General features: G+C 35.5%; 1 protein-coding gene across 2 annotated transcripts in view; it reads left to right on the top strand.

Moving 5' to 3' along the window:
- trx (histone lysine N-methyltransferase trithorax) overlaps positions 1-24,678 on the top strand; it is a 115,857-nt gene that overhangs the window by 8,379 nt on the left and 82,800 nt on the right. For both annotated transcript variants that reach the window (XM_089243200.1, XM_089243199.1), the window contains exons 3-9: positions 1,819-2,001; positions 2,181-2,372; positions 7,290-7,748; positions 16,230-16,415; positions 18,754-19,168; positions 19,605-19,652; positions 21,492-22,101. In XM_089243200.1, coding sequence (XP_089099326.1) covers positions 1,819-2,001; positions 2,181-2,372; positions 7,290-7,748; positions 16,230-16,415; positions 18,754-19,168; positions 19,605-19,652; positions 21,492-22,101 — 2,093 coding nt within the window. The remainder of the gene's footprint in view (positions 1-1,818; positions 2,002-2,180; positions 2,373-7,289; positions 7,749-16,229; positions 16,416-18,753; positions 19,169-19,604; positions 19,653-21,491; positions 22,102-24,678) is intronic.

Here is a 24,678-nt window from a genome sequence, read left to right as displayed (position 1 = left end):
GGAAATTGCGAGCTTTGTGCATTTGCAGACAGGTAGCACTAATGCTCTTCCTTCGACTGCCACTTCAGTGTTTGTCAAGATGGCGACTGCACAACAGAAATGGTTTTGTGTTCTAAGCTTCGCGAAGTGCGAGTCTGTAACAACTGCTCATCGTGCTTTCTGTCGACAGTACTCTGGTGTTGAACTTCCTACCACTCAAAAAGCATTTGGCGATGGTATAAACTATTCCAAGACACTGGTTGTCTGTGTAAAGGGAAATCCCCAGGCCGTCCTCACATGTCAGGCGAAAATGTGGAGCGCATCCAACGGAGTTTTGTAGTCCACAGATATCTGCTCACAGTGGATGCAAACATGCTCGCAAAAGTTTGGGACGAATTTGACTGCTGTATAGACATATGCTGTGCATCCTAAGGTGGACATATTGAGCACCTTTAATTTTGTTTTAAAAAACTATGATTAGCCATGTAATATAAAGTTTATTTTTAAATGTCTACGTTCAATATTTTTTGTAATATAAGCATTTCAAATCAGGTGATTCTTTTTGAAACACCCTGTATATGAAAATCTGTCGACAAAAAATTGTCAAATTGTGCTACATGAGCTTTGGTACTACTTTCAAGTTATGAGTTGAAGCAATTGCTAAAAATTGTTGCATGTTTGGGGTATCTTGATTTAAATCATATTTTTGCAAGATACTTCAAACAACTTTAAATGATTTTTATTTTTATGATAATTATAAGTAAATAAGAGGTAGTGAAAAAAAAGATTCATAGATTCATATATTATTTACACATTAATTAATATTTAAATAAATGTAATAAAGATATATTTGTTTTTTAGATGAAGAGTGAGGTTGGTAGAATTAATTCAGTTTTTTTCAGAGGAATTTAGAGAAAGAGGTTTCTAGAGTATATTCCAAAAGAACTTTCCCATGGAGAAAGTGAAGTTGCTAGAGAGAGTATTAAATGCATGGATAGATTTTTACCCCTGGGTTGGAATTTACATGTTTTATAGAAGTAGGCAATGCACTATCTGCGGGAATAATTGTCACAGTTGGAAAACAAGATATTTTTTCCATTTGTCAAAGCCCTGCAAAAATTATTTGTAAAGTTTATTGAATTACAATTAAATTTTGTAAAATTTGATTCATCTTTCAGTTTTATTTGAAACTCTTTGCTTATAATTTGAAAAGAAACAGATTGCTGTTTGTGACTCTTGTAAATATATAAACATTTAGCTGTATATGGCCCCAGTTGAAAATTTAAAATGTAATTTCCAAAGTTTTTTTCAATCAATGTATAACTTCAGAATTTAAACGATTTCTTTAAATTCATTTGAATTTATATTATTCAACTATGATGTGTATTGGGGCTTGATGAATCCCAGATGCAGGTAGACCTGGCAACTAAAAAATTGTCATTGACATCTAAAATTTTACATGTGTGATTATTGAATTAGTCTGAGGACAAACAAATTTTTTGAAAATTGTGTCTGACTTTTTTCCATTTTAATAAACAGATCAAGTACCCAAATATTGGGAGCCTAGCATATTTCTTTTTTCTGAGATAATGATCACACATGAAAAATTTTGGGTGCCGTTGTCAATTTTTTAGTCGCCTTGACAACCTAGCATTTGTCTAGCCCTCTTAAAATGTAGAGGAAATACCATTATTTTGCCATTTTTCTTAAAAAAAAACATATTCTTAGTGCTCAAGAAATTTAGCTGGCACCTAAATTATTTTTTGATTTGTCAAAACCTCTGATCAACAAGATAGATCCATATTCAACTTTTTTTTATAATGAATATTCTTTTTACAGCCACACCTGAGCACTCTGAGCAGCAACTTTCTCCGCAGCTTGTTCTAGCGTGTTGCATATGTGATTTGTCTAAAGATCTAGCTGCTGTCAAGCATTTTTATGGCAGGTTGTCCTGTGAGGTTTGTGGCAAGTTCTTTGCAAATTTCATAGAATCTCCAAAACAGTACTTCTGTTCAAAAGATGGTAGGTTTAAATTTTTTTTTTAAAAATTCATCTTGATTCGTTTTTTAAATAGTTTAGATAAAAAATTTACTTTCTTGCTGTAATTTTTAATTTTATTTCTTAAATATATGAACCTGAATTATAAAATTTTCACATTTAAACCTGTATTCGAAATCTAATTCATTTTTTCTTCTTATCAGGTAACTGTTCCAGTCAATATGCTGAAGCAAAAGGACTTAGCTGTCAAAAAATTTCAAACTCTAGGTATCGTTGCAAAGCATGCTGGATCAAGACATGCATGTTGAATTTCAGCATTGATTCTTTAATGAAAGAACGCTTATTGAATCATGCACCACGCCTTGAGGCTCCACCACATAATTCTATTCTTCCAGGTGGGTTTTGGGGTATTTTTCAACTACTTCTATACAAAAGCAAAGAAATGGATCAGTGTTGTTGTTATCATAGGTGCTAATGCTTCCGATTTACCCGCCCTATTAAAATCTTCTGGTCGGGAATTCAATTCTTCTGATTTTTTCCCTAAAAGTCATCAAATTGAGCTTTGAATGGAGAAATACCTAAAGAAAATACTCTTCCAGTCCTTGGAATATCAGGCTGGCCCTGTTTCCTCAGGAAAAATATGGGGAATCAGGATTTTACATACGAAAAATTGATAATTGTCGCCAGATATGATGCCAAAAGCAAGCAGCTAATTATAGCTATAAAAATTGGGACAGCCAAAATGTGTCCTTTATATATAGGCATGTATCAGCCTTATAAAACAAGCTTTATATATGGTCACCCATTGAAATTTTCTAAGAAGTTCCCGTTTTTTTTTTTATATGTTTTCTTTGATGCAGAATGTGTCATGGGATAAACTACAGATTTTTCAAGTCTATGAATTGGCAGCTATGTATTATGATTAGTCATGGGTATGAGATTCTTTGTAATTTCTTTTGAGGGGGAGAATTTTTTTTTTTTACTTTTCTATATATATATCTTTAAACATTTTGTTTGAACTTTTGTAATGTAATTACAAAAGTTCAAACAGTTTATGTAATCTTCAGCACCTTGTTGTGGGAGATAACTTTTAATATAACTTTGCTGCCCCGTTCGCTGTAAAATTTGATGATTCTATTCACCCCTTAAATTTTTGCCGCCCAGGAAATTACCCCATCTCCCTTTAATTGTGGCCCTGCTCAGCACTGCGATCACAAAAAACATACAATTTTGTAAGTTTTGCATATTTAAAAATCAAACCATTCCACTCTTTCACCATTCCATTTCATTCCACCATTCCATTTCTCTCGTATAAAAGCCTGCTTTTCTGAAAAAAAATTGTTACGGTTTAAGAAAGCAATTTCTCTGTACCACTACGTATGGCTTTTTGAAACCATAGAATCAAGGTCGGGAACGGTTTTTGCTAATTCTAAGGGTGACTGAAGTACTTACTTTGGCAAGCAAGAATTGCATAAAAAATTTAGACAGAATTCTAACACTTTGTATGATCCTTTGTACATTAGTCACGGAAACAGCTGTAGTATTTGTGTGAAATTTTCCATTAGATGGTACAATTTTCCTTTCCATTTCCGCATTAGACAGGTTCGGTTTTATTCAGGTTTTTCAGTGTGTATTTTGGCATTGAAATCGCGGAACCAAGATTTTTTACATTGGAGCCAGGTTCCCACTTAATACAGGTTCTATTGTATTTGTAAAAAAAAAAAAATTATTTTATAAAGCTGCAAAATATGTCTCACTGCGTGTCCGGAAAATTAACTGCCAGACAATTCACCATTAGGAAATTTCACTGACAACAGTTCGATGCGAGTCAGGGAGTGAGCGATTGAGTGAGTGACCTAGTGAGTATGTGGTGAGTGAGTGAGTATGAGGGCATGTTATTTTATATACAGTATATAGATGTAGACGCGCACTAAGTTTTGCTGATTTCTGCAAGTTCATCACTCATGGAGATCATGAGGTGCTGGAGTGGTATGGGAGGAAATCATCGCTGAGTACATTTAAATTGCAGAATCCACACCAGTGAAGTTGCTGGTAACAGCTAGTTCATCATAAAAATAATGCATTGTTTACTGATGATCAACAATGTTTTTTATAACATCGAAGTGATGATAAAAGATGGTTTTAAGCATTTTAGGGAGTTAATTCATCGTGTATCCACTTACTTTATTATCTTTTACTTCTGTTATTTTTTATTCCTTTTAACGTTTCATTAGAAGATTCTAAGTAAAACATAGAGTTAATGGAATTATTGAATATACTCTATTGTATTGTGTATCAGCAATTTGTAATTTCTTTCGTATCATCTAAATTTCTCCTAATAATGTCATTATTAAAACCATGCCATATCTTTAGGATCACTCACTCACTTAATCATTCACTCACTCACTAGATTACTCATCCACTCAGTAGCTCACACACTCACTCGCTCAATCCCTCAGTAACTCAATCGCTCACTCCCTCGCTTTCTGACTCGCATCGAACTATTGTCGTGAATTTTCCAGCTGTGATTTTTCCTCGCAGGGAATTGCATGGCAGTGAATTTTCCATAAAACGTCTCACTGTGCCCCATGATATAAAAATAGATCAATTTCAACGTTAATATATGTTTGAAATACAAATTAATGTACTGAAAATGAGTGTTGTGTTAAATGAATTTTAGTTTGAATCATTCGAGAAAATTACAAATAAGGTGTAAATTATCAAAAATTATGACGCTTAGCTAGCGGACGTTGAAATACATATGAGAAAAATTTGTTATAAAATAACAATTTTTTAAAACAGTTTGTGTTTTTTATCTATTGCCAAGTTTTAATGATTAAAATCATATAAAGAATATTAACAAATATATTTATATACTGCATAAGAGTAGTGACGTAACATATGGTCCACAGTTCCCCATTTTTAGGTGGTTCTCTGTATGCCCTGTAGACTATCAGTAAGAAAACCTTCTAAGATATTTTATTTGCTATTAAAAGAGATATTTTGTATTGATTTTCAAGCAAATGAGTATCATACCATTCAACTTCAAGTAATTTTTATATTCTTGTCTTTGTTACCAAAAAATCTTTAATATTGATAGGACAATATTTTTACTTTATGCAGCTAAAAACAGCAAACTTCTGTAAAATGGCTAAGTTATGCTTAGACAAGTAATGAAGGTTTATAACCAAAAAGTATGTGGTCAAAGATGAATAAAAATATCAAGCTCAAAAAATTAAAAATTTGGGGGGGGAGGGGTGATCCACTGTGTCCCATCTTTCCTTACGTGTACCTCTTGAACATTCCTCTGAGGAATTTCTAATGAATATGCACACCAGAATGTTGTGTGTGTGTGTGTGTGTGTGTGTGTGTGCGGTTCTAATGTACACTCATGTCCATAAATTAAGGATAATGCCAGCTCCGGCAAATAAAGGTTCAGAAACAAAACAAACGTTATTTATTCATAAAGCCCATTTATTAAACAAAAGATAAAGAACAAAACTGATGGTGTATGTATGATACCATTCATAAAAACTATGATTTTTGCTCCCTGGAGCAATTGTAAAAAATATCTCCTTTACAAAAACTTACTATTACATGGTTGGTATGATGGTTAATACATTGTATGTCTCCCATGCGATGAAATACAGTCCATACAATGCCTAGTCATGCTGAGTATCACATTATCGATCTGATCTTGGGGAAGATCACTCAACTCAGCAAGCAATGCTCTCCGAAGTTCCGGTACACATGTAGGAGGTGGTTGACGGGCTGCAACTCGTCGGCCAAGCATGTCCCACACATGCTTTATCGGATTCAAGTCAGGTGAGAATGCTGGCCATTCCATACGGGTTATATCCTCAGATTCAAGCCATTCGTTTACAATGTTTGCTCGGTGAGGACGAGCGTTGTCATCCATAAACACAAATTCTGCGCCCATGGCACCCCTAAACAAACGTACATGTTGTTCCAGAATGATGTCCCGATATATTTGGGCTTTCATGGTTCCGGTTTGAACATGCAGATCTGTTCTGGAACCCAGTATAATTCCACCCCAAACGAGCAATGCTGCACCACCGTAACAGTGTTGTTCAAAGATGTTGTGTTGGTGGTATCGGGTACCTGACGTTCTCCATATGAAAGTCCGACGTGAATCAGACTGCAAGCTAAACCTGGACTCGTCGGAAAACATCACACAAGCCCACTGTGACGATGTCCACATTGCATGTTCTCTACTCCAGTCTAATCGCTGCCGACAGTGAGTTGCCGTGAGTGGAACACATCTGACAGGCCTGCGAGCATATAGACCAATATCTCCCAAACGTTTGTACACGGTTTGCCTTGAAACTGTGGTACCCGTAGCTGCAGATAGCTGACGAGACAGGTCGGATGCTGTGCTCCGTCTGCTTCTTTTGGCAGTTACTGCCAAATACCGGTCTTCATTCGGTGTTGTAACTCGGGGGTGACCTGTACTGTAACATCTACTGGCATTTCCGTTATCTTGGAATCATTGCCAAAGCCTAGAGATGACACTTTCCAAGTTCCTCGGATACTCTCATCTGAGTACGCCCATATTCCAGGCGGCCGATAATTCTACCACGTAAACAATCATCCACGTGCGTCCTCTGTGTCATAACTATTCACTTATGGCACTGAGCGCCTTACAGAACTCTTGTGAACAATTTTACTTCTTTACCACCATTCCTTATATACCCCCCTCTTACACTCTCGTCATTGTGACATACTATCTGCATCATCTGGTGGCTTCCTGAAATTTGCATATCAATCTTGCAGATATGTGTGATAATTCTACAGGTGAAATTTTTATTTTAGATTTCGATTTCCGTGTGATTCTGAATTATCCTTAATTTATGGACATGGGTGTATTTACTATGTCCAAGTTATGTGTGTTCAACCTTACCACTGTGCTGTCAGTAGAGTTCAGGCCTGGGTCCTTATGATGCAAATTCACCATAATGACTGCACAGTGGCACATAAATATATAGTTGTACTTTAACCTTTCTTCAGCATGATGTAATTTTTCATTTTATATGGATTTTATGTAAATGTTTCTGCTGTCTGCCGAAACTTGCTTAGTTTGATTTTGAGGGCAGTAATTTTTTTTAGCCATCTGAATTCTAAAGTATCTGCGATTTCAGTGTTTCAACTAGACTGTCTTTGGTTTTAAAAAAATTCATTGTGTGTATTCATGATAATTTTCTATCAAACTGTTCAGTGTAATTTTTATTTGTGATGTTATAGAAAGTTATATGTTAAAAGTTAATATATAAATGTTTATTTCTTGTCCACAGATGGTTATGGATCAGTGGAGGAATCCCCTCCTTCTTTAGAGGTAGCTATAGACTGTGAAGCTGACACCAAGATGAGCCAGGACATTACTAAAGCTTCTGTTCAAGAAGAACAAGGAGCAGACAAAGGTATTCTCTCACATGATGGGAAAGAACAACAGCCTGTTTTGCCAACGAAAGAATTAGATGCACCAAAGAGCACGAACAGAAGAGGTCGTAAATCAAATAGAACAAATAATGCATCTTGTGCAATAGCTCCAGTTGATTTTGCAGCAAGTGAGGAGCACCCAGCAGCACCCGCTGTTGAAGAATCACTTCAGCTGCCAAAGGATGTAGAAAATACTGAACATGATCAAAGTGAAAATAAGGAAAAGAATGAAGAAAAAAATGATCTTGCTGATTCTGGGTTATCTCATTTGAATGCGAAAACTACCGCAGCTGCTCCACTTCCATCTGTTCCAGGTAAATATGTGCATTATTCATTATTTTTAGGGGGTGGGTTTATCCGCAGATTGGTTACAAATGAGGACAGTGTGGAGCATACCAGATTTCTGCATTAAGTACAGTTGAAGGCTGTGCTCAAGGGACTAGAGAAACATATCATTATTAAAGAGTTGTCATTATAGATGGAATATATATATGCTATTCATAGTGTATACACTATGAATAGCAAGAGCAGTGCTTTCCAACCTTTTTGATGCAGTCTTTCATTCAGTGTTTTTGCAAAAGACAAGATATCCTGCGAGGAATTCTCTTCATCAATCAGCAATTTTTTCAGCAACTGCTTCCTGTACCGGCGTTTCAGGCTCTCTAGTACACCCTGATCAAGTGGTTGAATAAGGAAGTCGTGTTTGGAGGCAAAAACAAGCTATTCCCTCATTCTGGAGCATTGAACAGTCTGGGTGTGCCAGGGCATTATTCATTAATAGAACTGCTTTACCTAAACCTTTTCTTTTAATCTTATTTTGACTTCTGGGATAAATATGCATCGAAACCATTCAGTAAACAACTTAGAATCCATCCAAGCATATTTCTGCGACAAATATTTCACTGGTAATGAGCGAGCATTTTTGAAACATCTCGGATTGAGGTTTTTCCCTATCACAGTTAGGGGCAAACGATGATTCCCAAACGCATTTGCACATGCAAGGATTGTAACACAATCTTTTATTTTCTTCCTTCCAGGAGCTGTAAATTCAATTCCACCAACAAGAGTGTTTGATGGGAATACTTTCCGGTAGAGTCTGGTCTCATTGCAGTTGTAAGCTTGATCGCCTGTTAAACCTTCATCCTCGACAATTTTTTCGAATTCCTTAACAAATTTAACTGCATCTTCTGAATTCGCAGAGTTTTCCCTATTGAAGGAGGATGAGGAATTCCATGTCTTAACTTCAAATGACCTTCAGCCAGCCCACACTCATTTGAAAATGTTCATCACCTTCTAGCATTTCATTAAAGAGTTTAGCTTTCTCCTGAAGCATCTGTCAACGTATCAGAACACCATCAGTTCTTTTTTGTACAAACCATGTGTAAACAGCTTTGTCCAGATTTTCATTCTCTGCCCATTTCATTGTGAAATTTCATTATTGCAATTTTTTTTAGTCACTGACAGTTGTCGTCACACCTTGTCCGTATTCAGCTGCAAGTTTCCTCACACTATTACCCACTTTCAATCTTTTCACAATTTCCACTTTTTTTCGATGTTTAAAACCACATTTTCGTTTGTCACCATTCTGCACTTGACAAAGACGAAAAGTGTTGACACTGCTGAAATCTAATGCTAAGTGGTGACGGTAGCGCAATTGCATCTGACTCCGTATGAATGAGACGTAGTTGTAGATACATTATCTTTAATTATGATGCTACATAGAAGATATTATTTACATGGTACATATATTAAGAGAGAGAAAGACGACGTTGGTGCATCTCGTGAGAGAGCTGGAGCTGAACTGATGTTCTCACACACATGGCCCTTCGGACCCTCCGAAGATATTATTTACATGGTACATATATTAAGAGAGAGAAAGACGACGTTGTTGCATCTCGTGAGAGAGCTGGAGCTGAACTGATGTTCTCACACACATGGCCTTTCGGACCCTCCCCTTTCATTATGACACACCCACAGGATTAAGATGAATTCTTAGACGTAAAAAAAAAAAGGTGACGCAAATCTGCTCCTATTCACGTGTTTGTTTGCTTGCCAATTGTTTATAACTATATACACTGTACTTGGCCATTTTTTACATCTATCGCTCACAGGTACAGTGTGTACAATTGTTTGGAAGGGGATTATTGTACATTAATTAGAATGGAGCTATGGAGTTGGCAGATGAGAGGATTCAAGTTTCAAGGAAATGCCAACTGTTGAGCATCATTGACTAGAAAACTGAAAATGGGTTTGGTTGAAAAGATGTTCGGTTGACCAAGTTGTTCAGAAAATTGATGTTTGTATAATCTATGTTCTACTGTTCTGGACCCCGGGGGTTTGCGGACTATGGGTTGAAAACACTGGCATAGGACTCGCTGTAATATACAGATAAAATCGAACCTAATTAATTTGAAATCCATGAAACCAAAGAAATTATTTTGTATCAACAAAACTTTGTTATCCACTATATTTAACCCTTTCAGCAGCAATCCTGATATATCTCATCTTACTTGATTCGCCTGATGTTGGCAATCCCAAAATATTGGTTTTTTAAAAACTTTCTAATCTTGTCCAATTTTAGGCTTGGTAATTATTTGTTGACTCAATTTTGATTTGAGTGTATCAGTTATTAGGTACTTTAACCTAACTATTGAGTGATAGCTATTGTTTATGCTGATTGGTGATGGCAGGCTCATGTTCCATTATTTTGTGATCAACCAATGTGGGAATTATAATCCAATATTTTTATTTTTCAGCCAGTTAATAGTGCTTGAAAGCTTACCTATTTTTCCCCAGCCTGCACTAATTTTTTGCATCTGGTTTTTCAATATTCCTTTTGATACAGTTCCAGATTATCAAAATTTTCAGTTATTATTTCATATGATAATGTGGAAGGGGGAAATCCTTATAATTTTATTTTTATTTATGAAAACTCCTACTTTGTTTACAAAAATCCCTTGTATATTTATTTTTGTACAGAATTTGTGTTTGATTCTAAAATTCCTCTAATTTTCATTTTCTGGGGTTGGCAGCTATACCATCAGAATATATCTTTAATACTTTCACTATTAATTTTTTTTTCAATTTATTATGCTGTTAAATCATTAAAATTTTTGCACTACTTCATTTATTTGACAAGCCATTACCAAGTCTGTGGGAAAACTTTTTTGTTATTCACATAGAAATTTACTTCTGAATCTTGGGCAACAGTGTTTTTGTTTTGCTCCACAACACTGTTCAACATTCTGTGCATACTTTTAAAATTCATTTTCAAAAACCTCCTGAGTCAAACTGATCGAAAAAAACTTTTAATAAAAAACATGTTCAGTAAGTGCATCTTCTCCTATTAGTATTTGTATAGTTTGTTTCATTTACAAAATTCTCCAAGAAAAAATTATACAGATACATGAGGTGGTGTAATTGCTTGCTTTCTTTTTCGTTATCACAATAATCACATAAGTGACTCGTTCATAATGTATTTTACATCTACATTTTTTTACATATTTCGGTTTTTTTGTACAGTGAGCTGTAAAATTTCTGTAATCAGTGTACTGCCGAGTTGGCAAATTGTCCATGACAAATTTGGTTACTTTTCATTACTGCCCATGATTTCCCAAGAATTATACAAATGCAATGCCACATCAGGCAAAATTCCCAATGAGGTGACTGAGAAAACATGCCCATAACAAATATGGATGTCATATATTTCAAAAATACAGCAACTGTATAGCTATCACAACCCTAATAGGTCATTGAATAATGATATTGACTACATCAGTGGTTTTTTATGACGCCACATATAGAAACAAATTTTGTCTATTAGATATCATTACATTCAGTTAATCTATATGGTTAAAATAATTAATTGGAGTGATAAAATTAAATCAAAGCCGATATCAGTGATTGAACCTGGCTATGCATATCCGCACAGGGCTAGGGAGTTGTTCCAAAACCATGAATGTGGTAAGACATGATACGCCCCAGTTATTGGTTCATAATGAAAATAGATTCACTAAGAAAGAAATTTTTAAAACTTGTGTTGCTGTAAGCCAACTGCATTTATTACATGACAATGCAGCGGTTTGACCGCAACGCAAATTTTATATTTTGTTTTCTTAGTGAATCTATTCTCATTATGAACCAATAACCAAGAAATGGGTTGGTTTTCTATAGGGGTACAACCCCGTCTTGCCATGCTCCTGGTTTAGGCACAACCCCCTAACACAATGGCAACTAAAAAATTGGTATTGACACCTAACTTTTTTAATATGTGATTGCTTAACTGAAGTGCATAGACAGTACGTTTCTTAACATGGAAAGAAGTTATTTAATCTTGTAAAGCTAAAAAAAAAAATTATTTAGGATAATTTTTCTTGAGCAAAAAACATACTTAGCCTCTGAAAAATTTGGCTGGCGGCAAAATATTTTTCTGATATGTCAAGTCTTGAGAGTGAGATTATTCAGAGATGAGTCAAGATTAGTGAGGCTCTCTGCATATGATTTTCCCAGGCTAAATATTTTACTTATTTCAATTGCTTTGGACGAGTAGATGAACTTCGCCCAAAAAGTCACCAACGAATAAAGCTAATATGTAAAAAATAACAGCTTCTAATGTATTTTGGCACACACGGTGGATGTGGTCTTCAGAGAAAAAAATATTTAACTACTAATCGTGCTGACTGAGGATCCCATTTGGGTTGAATACCAAATCTTGACTCTCGGTTGCTCAGCAGAAAAAAGTATGTCTGTTCACTTCAAACGTCGTGGTCAGAATGAAACTGAGAGCCTGCTTGTAAAGACTAATGCAGCGCACTGATTAGACGCTTGCAAAATGGAGTTACCTGATTGGTCTATTTGAATTTTCAATCAAAATTAGAAAAGTGTCCACTCGCACTCTTTGATGTTGATATCATTACAGGTACAATTAATTCACCGCTTTCACTGTTGCCCGCACACTGAAGTTCGGTTTTCTTTATTTTGTGTCTGATCATTTCACCTTCTTGGATGATTCTGGACATTCCGTAGAACCCAACACTGTATCTTCAGAGGCCATCTCATCTTCACAGTGTTGAACTTTATCATAGTCTGACAAAAGCACTTCACGTACTTTTGCTGATGTAAACCCACCATGTGGAAGTTGATACAACTACTACTACTACTAAACCACACATGCACCTCATCAATATTCCTCTGCAGAATTTCTAACGATTTGGTACATGTTGGAATGTATGTGTAGTGAAACCTGACGTGAGGTTTGTTTCTATGTAATGCTTGTTACGTTTAATGCTTTCTTTCAAAATGAGCACAACTCAGGTGTGTCACCCAGGTCAATTACTACCTAGCGAGTTGTGCCGGAAGTGTAAGTGTGTATACCTAACAGTCCGAGTGCGTATTTATTGTTGTATCTGATCTTTCAGTTCTGCCATCTATATTTCAGAAGTGAAGTGTAATGACTGGATATTTGTATCGTTTGTGGGCCCGATGCTCTCTGTAGCGAGACTTTTCAATGGGGAGATCGGCTCGCGTTCACGCCTTAAAATTAGAAACCAACTTCAGCCGACCACCACTGTGGCAACGGTGGGGTTCAAACCGAGGACCTCTCGATGTGAGTTCGTCACTGACCACTCTGTGACATCCCTGCATAACGACCCAGGGTTCTGATCTGGTGAACTTGGCTCAATTGATACACAATGAGCGAGAGACAAATGATTCAAGAAAATTATTAGATTTTAACAAAAGTAAATTGATTAACATTTTTAACAATTATGTAGGTTGCAATTAACAAATAAACAAAAGTATTTCTCAAATTCACACATACCAATCTCCATACAAGTCTGTTGGCATATCACAGTATAGTTACGACAACTGAAGTTTGACAACCTTTCTTGATTTACCCGAGCCGTGATGCCATTGACCTTAACAGGAGCGAGCAAAGGTCACATCCCAAGACGAGGCTCCGCGTGGCAAAAAGTGGCAACGTGAGCTGTTGACCCAAGAGCTAGAGCCAAGGTAACAATCAAAGGCCGGGATCAGAAGCGACAGTCTACGCCAAGATGGATGACCAAGGCCGATGACAGGAACCGTGGTGATAATGGGTGACTAGAGAGGAGGCATGATGAGATCCAGACCCGGCCGGCGACATGCCAAGCACCAGTGAAATTATTATATCATACTGCAAGCGGAACAAATAGACGATTCACCAAGACTCGACCACCTTCACCTCAAGTGAAATAGTAATGAGTACAGAACTGAAAGCGGGCTTGAGTGCTCGTTGTAACTCTGTATTTGTACCTAAAAAGGAAGGGCGTCACAATCCAACTCCTGGGACTGACCATCTCAAAAAAATATACATCAGAGCATGACCATAGAAAAATATAATATCTAATTTGCATAACGAAACGATAACAGATTTTTGTAGGAACTTTTACTAAAATTGGCAACAATAATTCAAAATGGCAAAGTGATCAGGATCGCACATTTTTCCATATTATGAACATGAAAATATCACATATTAATTGAATCAATCAAGATAACAGAACAAATTCTTTTATAAAATTATACAATTATATAAACATGTTTCAAAATAGGAGAGGCAGGTTTGACAAATTCCCCAAGGGTTCCAAACTATTGTTGCAACTCGACCACCACAGCGGCTTTATTTGTAATGCTGCCATCTGCCACCAGTTTTTTCTAACTATGAGTGAAGTGTAATGATTGAATAATTGTATCATTGCGGGCTTGTTGCTTTCTCTGGTGAGACTTTTTGATATGGAGATCGGCTCGCATTTGCACATAGAAGGTGGGAACCACAGGAAACCAACTTGATGCATGCGGTAGATCAGCATCTCCTAGAGATAGGCCTCTGTAGTCTGCTTGTGACTTCAGTAAGTAGTCCATTTTCCCTCAGAATATTCAGAGGGAAAATTTCCTGCTCATGCCAGTATCATCGTTGTGAGGGAAAAAGAAATTATTGGCCTCAGAATTGGAAATTTCTATGCCCCACATCCAATCACTATGGTATTTGTGAGCCAATCCAGAAGATTCTACGTCAAAATAAGAAGAAACGAAATAGGATGCTGTGTTTCAAAATGTGGCAAACTTGCTAGGTAGTCTGAATGATGTTGGAAAACAATGCAGAGGCCTATCTCTAGGAGATGCTGGGTAGATAGGCTAGAAGTTGAAATGCCATTTCATCGTCAGGCACCTTTTGTTCGACAAGTTCCAAATCGCTGACAGTTCTGAAAGATCTATTGACGTGCATGGGCACAGTTTCAGATGGCATGAATTTTATCCCCAGGAATTTGCTTCAAAGTGCTGTCATTCATGCTCATGTTTTCAGTTCATTGGCTTATTCTGTATCCTTCCAAACCTTTCTCAGATCTGGGGTTTATAATACGAGGTTTTTCAGTTCATCCTCTACGCTCAGGCATATGACGGAAAATGCTTTATCTCTCCTGGTCTTGAATTGTGACATTTCTTCCCATGTAGCTTCTGATGAATGCTCGGGTTCAGAACCATCCACAAAATTAAATAGTCCTTGGTTCATCAGCAACATCTTTTGCATTGAATTTCCAATGACAGTAATTGTCCTTATTTAATTTCTAATTCTAATTTACTCGATGGCCGCGAAAGCCTCTTGTTTCATTGTCCTTATTTAACTTTGAATAAGCAAAGATGTTGCAATCATATACATCATATATTACATATACATCCAATATCATTTTTTTTCCCCTAATGTTCCTAATTTCAATAACTCAGTCTAACCGAGACCTGAACCCATAACCATTGTTAGGAGCAGAGTGCGCCAGAGTTGAAGAAAATCAACGATTATAAATTCATTTTGAACTTTTATTCCTTAAAAGTGGGAAAAAAGATTAACACAATCATTTATGGCTATCAAAAATAAAACGGTTGACAAAAACAACCGGCCATTAAAGGGAGAAAAAACAGAATTCTGACATACATGCAGAAAAAGAATAGACACACACGCACATAGAAAAAAAAACCAGTCTATAAAGCCATGCTCCCATGAGGATGAGAGCACACCGCCACTGATTTACATATTGCATCTAGCCGACAGGTTCCCATGTGCATAGAAAAAGGGGAAAAGAGAAACATTAAAATACACCAAGAATGTAGTTGTGGCCCTGCTGGGGGGGGGGGGTGATAGTGAACGTATCAAAAAAAAACTATTGAATATCAAGCCTCGTGGTGATATACTGTGGGAGATATGTGCTGTGTCTTGTGGAAAGAATATAAAAATCACTAAGGTAAAATATATAACTACTATTACACTGATCTTTGTCCCTTAGGGGCAGCTGGTGTCTTTATTGGATTATAAGACTACCTTGTCCTTATCATGATAATGAGGTCACTATATTGTTGCTGCTTCTGTGTAACGAAAGGTCTCCCCAAGGATAGAGAATGTGGTGGGAATGAAAAATTTTGGCTATTAATGAACAATGTGATGTTTCTCGGGGAGAAAAAGTTATATTTAGGCCACTTTTATGTGATTTTTTGAAAAAAAAATCAAGTTGGTATTTTTTAACAAACCACTTCGTTAAAACTAAGGTTGTTTAAATCAAACAACCCTGGTTTTATCACCAACACTTTAAATACAAGTCATTCAAATTCATTGCCAAAAGCCTGCATGTGAAGGGGGGTAACTCTTGCAAGTTACAAATTTAAATTGTAACAATACAGTAACATCTAAATCTAATGTAGGAGTTAAAAAACCTAGTACATTACAAATCTGAATTTGTTTAGTTATGAATTAAAAACTATTTTTTTTTTAGCACCTGTTGAAAAGTCAGAAGACCATAAAGTGCGTGGCCCAAGAGTGAAGCATGTATGTAGGAGAGCTGCAGTTGTTCTAGGGTTGCCAAAAGCTACCTTTTCTGGTAAACAAATAGGAGGTAAGGGATTCAACCTCAGTGCTTTGCCTAAAGAAGAAAAGGATAAGCTGATTGCTGAAGATGCAGGTCAGTTTGATTGTGGTACTCGTATAAGGGTATTTATTCAGTAAAAATATCTATTACTAGACATTTGAAGGGGGTGTACCATATTATCAACTCACAAAGTCAAGAAAAATTCACAAAATAAGAAAGGTCACAGATTTTTCTTATAAATCGATTTTCAGATTTTCAAGTTCTCGTTGATTTTATCTCTGAAAATTACAGCCCTTATCTGGCTCCCCATCACAAAAGATCGTTTTCTCTGGTTTTCTAATTTTAAAGTTTGAATGTGTGTCAGTTTCTGTTTGAAAAAGACAGCAGCACAAACAACCAGGATTTCTATTGCCGATCGTCATTGCACCAAATCTCAACAAAATGTTTCATTTTACAAGTGAAAAAACTGCCAAATAACAAATTGAGTGTTAGATCATCAGTAAAATACATCATATAAAATTTTCCTTGGGGTATGTGGTAGACACATTGCACTAACTGTTCTTTGTATTTATTACCATTTCTATATTTGTTGTGTTATTTATGTATGGGAAAGAATTGTAATAGATTGACACTTCTTGTTCATCTCTTAATGCTCGACAGTCTTTTTCTTTTGCTCTGGCATGATACGAGAATCTATGCTCAATTTTTTTCCAAGTTTGTTTCATATACATTTTGTGTTGCTCACATATACAAGATTTGTATGTGTTAGAAACATTTTTATTTTTGTTTTATTCAGACTTCCAAATGTTCTTTGCAAATGTAGAATCTGTACTCATTCGTTGCTTTATCAACATGACTCATAATTTTGGTGATAGTACTATTCTTTATATGTGATGAAAGAGAAGTAGAGATTCTAGGTTGTTGGAGCAAAAAATAGCTGAGTCTGTAACTTTATCTGTCACACAACCCATAAATCATCAGAAACCCAACATTGGCCATTCAGTAATTTTAATTAAGATATTATACATGAATCATTCGTTGCTTTTTTTTTACTGCAACAATTGCAGGTTTTGTAGCCAATGATTGCAGTCTACACCAGGCCAGTTTTTCGAAAAAACCCAGCTTTCGAAAATACACTAAAAATGGTATATATATAATGTACATGTACATTGAGTACATGTGCTTTGCCCCCTGAAAAAAGTTGAAATGACGGCCCTGGTCTACACCATGCTCACTTAGTGGGGAAACTCCTATTTCCATCTGAATGAATCCATTACGTTCAATGGATCGCATTGAGAGTATGTGTGGGCATAATATACAGAAAGACTGGGTTATCACCTTTGTGACTAGTTCAGATACTGTAAACTGTTTTTGTTTAGTAGTAAAATGAAATGTCCACTGCTCATTAAGGCTGGTCGTCCACAGGAATATACTATAAATAATAAGTTGCTTGTATGTACGCGACTGGTTTTATACTTTCATGTACTCCGTGTCATGAAATGCTGCTCATTTTCAGAGGAAATGATTTGCGGTGTGTTGATCTTTTTATTTTTTTTTTGTCAATGAATTGAACTTTTTTTGTGTTCTTTTATATGCATAGAAATGAGCATTTTCTGTTTTCCCACCTAGAAATTGACTTTGTAATTTAATTATTGTGTAAGACATATTTTTCTGTCTGCATTCCTTACAATGTCTGTATATTTTAGCAATTTAAATGGTTCTAAAATCTCAATTTGCATGAAATACTTTATCACCTTGATTATCTTAAGCATTGTATATAAGATGCATTCATGTATTTAATGATTAAATTGGTTTTCTGGCTGGCATTGCTGTAAGATTCATAAATCCTCAATTAATATTGATAATTTATTTTTTCTATCTGTTTTAGATTTTTTTTAGAATAGTGATGCATGTAATTATCCAGCATTTGACGTTTATCATAGTATGCTATAATACCAAAAAACTATAGAGAAATATGTATAAAATGTTTATACATGATAACCAAACCAGCACCAACTAAAATGCAGTAGACTCTCATAATCCGACCTATCTAGTGCTCCAGCGTTTTGGGGCGGGTTTTCTTCTAGCATAGGAGAGGAAACAATGTTACTGTATGTCTGCGTTGTAGTTTGTATTGTTTAAATAGGCTTTTTCAATTTAATTCCAGTAATCCTGCAATTTCGGTGATCTTGCACACCCTGGCCCAGTGTATGCCAGATTAGCGAATCTACTGTAATTGTTAAATTAGCCAATTTTTTCAGAAATCTCTCGTAATGCATGGAATGAAACTCTTGTGTAATTCTTACTGCATTTAGATTTTAATGTATTGTTTTGTGGAATGAAATCTATATGGTGAATATAAACTGATAATTATGAAGTAATATTTGGGATTTGTTTCAACAAATGCTTGAAATTTTAAATTTTCATATAGGAGCAGTGTCAGCTGTCTCAGATAGTAATAAAACTGCCAGGTCTTCAAGGTCAGCAGAGTTCAAGAGCACTCAGGAAATGCGTGAATCTAAGTCAAAAGTATCACTAGACATTCAGAAGAAGTCCTCCATAACTATACACAAGAAACAGAAAAAGAAAAAGCTTTTGATGAAAAAGTCTGTCAAACGTGTGCATAAACATGCTTTCAAAAAACCCATAAAACTTACTCATAAAGTACTGATCAAAAACCAACTGAAATATTCATATAAGACTGTAAATAAGACTTCATCTGTGAAAAGCACATCATTGAGAAATCTACCTAGGCACACAGTAAGGCCAGGCAAAACTCGAAAGGTACGCTGCAAAGAATGTGAGGGATGTTTAGCTGAAGACTGTGGAAGGTGTAATTTCTGTTTGTGAGTTTCTCAAGTTATATGTTTTAAATATTGAAAGTCTCTGTGCGAAATTCAAGTTTAATATATAAATTAATTTAGTTGCTAACATTTTATTAATGTGCAAATTGGATGAGTTATCTGCAATAATGTTAAAATATATTTTAACCTTTTTATATCAATACTGTGAAGGTATCTGAATGTGTATGCTAACTTGTAATGAAAGGTTAATCTATAAATATGGTATTAAAATTATGAAAAAAAAAATTATTTTCCTTTTATCCATAAAATTTAAAAGGCCTGAATGGCTGTTTAAATTTATTGAGTGATTTAAAACTCCCCATAAATTGTTTCACTCAAATAACATCCATGTAACTACAAAGTAATTGCTGATGTATTGCCCTTTTATTACTTAAAATTTCATGTAAAATATTTATGATCTCAATATATTTTCTCATAGGGACAAGAAAAAATTTGGTGGACCAAATCTCATAAAGCAGGCATGCATGTAAGTTTTATTTTGATTCCCAGGTCATTGTTTTTGGTTTTTTGTAAATTTTGTGTCTACAGAAAAAGTATTTCACATTAAAGTGATCAAAAAACAAAAATAAGCCTTCACATAATTATTACCAGTTGTTTCGTACTAATCTAACAATGTATAAAATACGCATTTGAGTTACATTATTAGGACCACATTCTAGTTATGGCAACGACGCCATGTAGGTGATAAATCATGAAAGGAAATGGTGTGTTGTGAATATAATGTGAGGTACAAGCATTCATTCTGAAAATATATCAATCATTAATATCAAAGGTTAAGCAGAGAGTTTATCAGATTTTTGTAAAATTGATTATTGTCAGCTTTCCAGCCAATCATCACAATATCTCTAAAACTGGGCAGCTTGTGAAAATATTCATTTACTGCTGTCTTTAAAGTATACAGTAATTTGACCAAAAAAAAAACTGCTTTGAATTTTCGGATTTGATAGATTTGGATTTAATAGCAGAGCACCAAGTGTCAGTTACATGAGATGCGAGCATTTGTTTTGAACGAGTGTGAGGGCCAACAGACCCCAACTTAAGTTAACAAATTCTTACATAATTATACCACTTACATAAATATGAATATTCAGCCATCTGACACCTTCACTTTTGATACAGGAGGGAGATGGCTGCAGTTCTCTTGAACAGGAAACAGCATAACTTTGATATAAATATGTTATAAGTAAGCCACTCACACATGTATTCTGGCATGCACGAACTCATAAATTCTTTAGAGGAATGTTTACTAGATGTGTGTACAGTTTAATAGTAATAGCTTATGCCACTGTGGTGGTCGAGTGGTCATAGTGATGGACTCACATCGTGGGGACCCGGGTTCAAGCCCCACCGTTGCCACAGTGGTGGCCAGCTGAAGTTGGTTTTCTGTGGTTCCCACCTTCGAGGCGCAAATGTGAGCCGATCTCCCCTTTAAAAAGTCTTGCCACAGAGAGCAACAGTTCTACAAACAGTACAAGTATTCAGGCATTACACTTCACTTTTAAAATATAGATGACAGCACTGAAAAATCATGCACAACACTAGATATGCAATCTGACTGTTAGGTACAAACACTTCAGGCACAACTAAATAGCTAGTAACTTGCCCATAGATGACGATAGACCTGAGTTGTGCTTGATATGAAAGAAGTAGCTTATGACTGCTGTTCATGTCACAAAAGGAAGTTATTTCTGTTATTCAGTTTGCGGTTCTAATGTTACTCAACTGTGCAAATTATACTTGTAAGCCCTCCTGTGAGTATCGTAAATCCAGCTTTAATTTAATTGAGATTTGAGGTGTAATTCCCCCTATGCAATTCCACTTGATACAGCACAATAAAGCTCTCTATAATATTTTTCCAAATCAGGTATGGAAATATTTTTAATGTTAAACTTCTCTCGATAAAATGATATTCTTCATTATGATAAATCCTAATAGAGATTTTGAAGTGGCTACAATAATTTTCTTTTTAATGTCTCTACTTTCTGTATGAGTGTAGTGAAGTAAATGCCTTTACAGGGATTAAACACCTAACAGAATTTTATTTACTAACTTGTTATTTTTTTATGGTCAATAAATGCTCACAAGTGCATTTTCTGTTGGTAATAACTGCACTGATTTAGGAGTCATCAACAGCATAAATTTGGTTTGCACATGATGCCTGACAATATAACTACAATCCCTCCTTGACAATTTTTTTTTTTGTCTACAGAATACCATTGCACTGAGATTTAACGTTTTTTTTTTTTAACATAAAACCATAATATCAGTATTGAAAAAATATATAGACATATATTTTGATTCACAGGTATAGGAGATGTGTCCGACCTGCTATACCTCACTCTGCAAAGAAACAGACAAAGGTTGTTACAAAGAGCAAACCTGAGCCAAAGGCAGCTACAAGCAGATTCAGTTCAAAATCAGAGTCGAGAGGTAATGTGTCACTGATACCAAGCTCACCTACCCCAAGTATGATAGACAATAGTAGTTGTGGGTCAAGTTGCAGCTCTTCAAGCAGCTCTAGCTCTGGGTCCAGTGCTAGCAGCTCCAGTAGTAGCAGCAGCAGTAGTACTAGTTCAAGCAGCAGCAGCAGTACTGGCAAGAGCAGCTACAGTAGTCACAATAATTATTCCTCAAACTGCTCAACAGTGGAGAGTGTGTTTCAGAACTCGTCTGCGGTAGAAAGTGGTGATGCACAACCATTTGATTGTTTGGACCCTTCCGACTTTGGTTATGATATAATAGACAGCTGTGATATTACTTCGGACTACTCTTTCGTTACAGATACAGATTTCATTGACAGTGTTGCTGGCATGGATATGAATATGAATAGCAACTCCAATGATGGATCTAATTCTGGGAAAGGGCAGAGCAGTAAATCAACTAATGGTAATTCATCAGATCAAAATGCTGAGAAGGTAACTTTCTGTTATAAAACTGATATCTGAAATATGTCTTGGGTTTTTTTAAAATTCTAATACAAAGTGTAAAGCGACGACAAATTGCCCATCAAGGTGGCTGGGAAAAAAATCAAAAAGATAAAATTAATATTATTTTTAATACAATAAAAAAATGGCATTAAAGGGAAAAAACTCATAAAAACATACTGCGTGTGAGCCTAAAACCAGCACCTGAAGTCAGGAATAACTTAAAGAAAATAAACAAAAAAAGGAATTAAACACTGCCCATGAAAGTGGGGTTATCATCTAAGTACAGATAGCTTCTTGATTCCTGTCATCATGTTTTATCATATTGTTTTCAAAAGTTGTCTATCTTGGGGAGAATTACAACAACTGAGGGCAAGCTTTTCCCATGCATCCACAACCCTGTTGAAAAACTCCCCGGAATCGTCCCTAACCAATGAATACTGATGTCCCTTAGATGAAGCATTTGATTGACTGTGATAATATTCCATTATACATCCATAGGTTCCAATGCTTCTGATTTATCCGGAACCCTTCCGATTTTGTTTATTCTTTTTTTTATTTTTTTATTATTATTATTTTACCTTATTGAAATCTTCCTGTCTTGTCGTAAACCAGATTTTTTAGTTTTTCCATCTTTTTTTTTATCCCTAAAAATCCTCAAATTGTGTTTTGCAAAAATGAAAAGTCTCCAAAGAAAATCCCTGTGTCCTTGCATTTTTAGGCTGACTGTTTCCTCTAAAAACATATAGGAAATTGAGATTCCAAATATGATAAATTACCAATTATCACCAAATAGGATGTCGAAAGGAAGCAAAGTTGAAGTGGGGAATGAAGCACTATTGCAAAACAGTCCATTAAAATAAATTTTATGAGAAAAAAAGTTTGACATGATAAACATTTGAGGAGAATACTCATATTCATGGTCAAATAATAACATAATTCATGAGATAAATAATTATAATGCTTGATTTCAGTGAAAAATATAAATTCAAGTAGGCTTTATTGAAAATTTATGGAAAGAAAAAATTATTTTTATGAAACGTCTGGAGAGCCACTGGAAAATATTAGAATTTGCATGAGGAAATACCTTATACGTGTGTGAGGACAACGGATCATTTTATGAAAACCCTGCACATTCTTGAAAAATCCCCATTTTCCCTTTTTTGTTTGTATGACAAGTTTTCTTCATCTGTGAAGTGTGTCATCACGTGATAAAGTACAGATTTTCCAAGTCGTGGAATCGGCACCTATGTATACCTACATATAGGCCTATAGAGATGCTGCTGTATTCTAATTTAACTGGGTCCTCTCGAAAAAAAATTATCTTGGGAAAAAAAGTATGCCTTTCTCCCATAATTCACTGGTATCTATGAATTTTTTCCAGCATGCCCAGGTCTTTGATCACCTGCTCATATCTCTTTGTTGAGACACCTGCTGCCATTTTCTGGGTAGGAGGAGGTGTCTCTGTGAATCAAATAAATTATTCGTTTATTAAAACATGTTCTATTCAAGGGTTCATTTACTTTCATTGTCTATTAGTACGAAAAGCCTGCAAAGAAGTCCATTAACACTGAAAATTTAACATATGGAATGTAGCACATGTAATAAATTTAAACCAAATAGACAGTTGATCCCACTTATAGCGTTTCTATTTAGAATGCCTTTCCACTTAGTACAACTTATTTTCATGGTCCCAACTCTAAGTAATTCTAATTAAGATTTCCCGTTTAAAGTGTTTTCCTGCTTATATTTTTTATGACTTTTTTTTTTTGAAAAAAGTAGGATCTACTGTAATTAAAAGTTAGAGGCACACATTTATATATTTACTAATAAATCAATCTATATATTCCCTTCTGATTGATTTCAGATTCATTTCTTTAAAAAAAATTTTTAGCTCTTCAAATAATATCTTCTGACTTAAATTTAAAGCAAATGAGATTCTCTCGGACACTTATCTTCCGATCCCCTATTTATATAAATCCTTGCGAAGCAATTTCCTGTTAGAACAGGGTTGCAAGAGCTGCGGCAAAATGGTTCTCTTGCTACTTGGTGTGCCAAGTAGCCGAATCTCTGCGCATTTGCCAATTCTTGCTTGTGGTTCAAGGAGATACCGCTAATGCACTGTAGTGCGTCAAATACAAGGAATTTAGGAAAAAGAAGCATGTGTGTGTGAAAATTTTGTTCGTTTTTTCACACGTTCTTCGAGACAAGGAAAAAGCTATGGAGGGGAAACTTAAATTTTTTCACTTCCCGCAATCACGTTATCTTGTGACCTTGGAAAGTAGCTCTACTACCTTGAAATACAAAGTCCTGTGCTGTTATTGGTATAGCCCGCAGGCTATCGAAGTCCCTGAATGAATTTGGCAAATTATTTGATTTTGGAGACAATTTTTTCTCTTGCTGGTTATATACTGAAAATAACGGCAATTTCAAGGCTACCAACTTGCATTCAAAGTCAGCATATCTACGCTGTGAATTTGCTTTATTTCCCACAAGATTGCACTGCACCAATCTAAGTGCATTGATTCTTAATATATATATCCAAACAAATTGAACAAAATCAAATTT

The sequence above is a fragment of the Pholcus phalangioides genome, unplaced genomic scaffold (assembly GCF_987345545.1).
Source record: "Pholcus phalangioides strain wild (caught in Gottingen) unplaced genomic scaffold, Ppha-v1.0 ptg000015l_1, whole genome shotgun sequence".
In the NCBI taxonomy this organism is placed as follows: Eukaryota; Metazoa; Arthropoda; class Arachnida; order Araneae; family Pholcidae; genus Pholcus; species Pholcus phalangioides.
The sequence above is the reverse complement of the archived record's forward strand: the minus strand, read 5'-3'. Positions and strand labels throughout refer to the sequence as shown.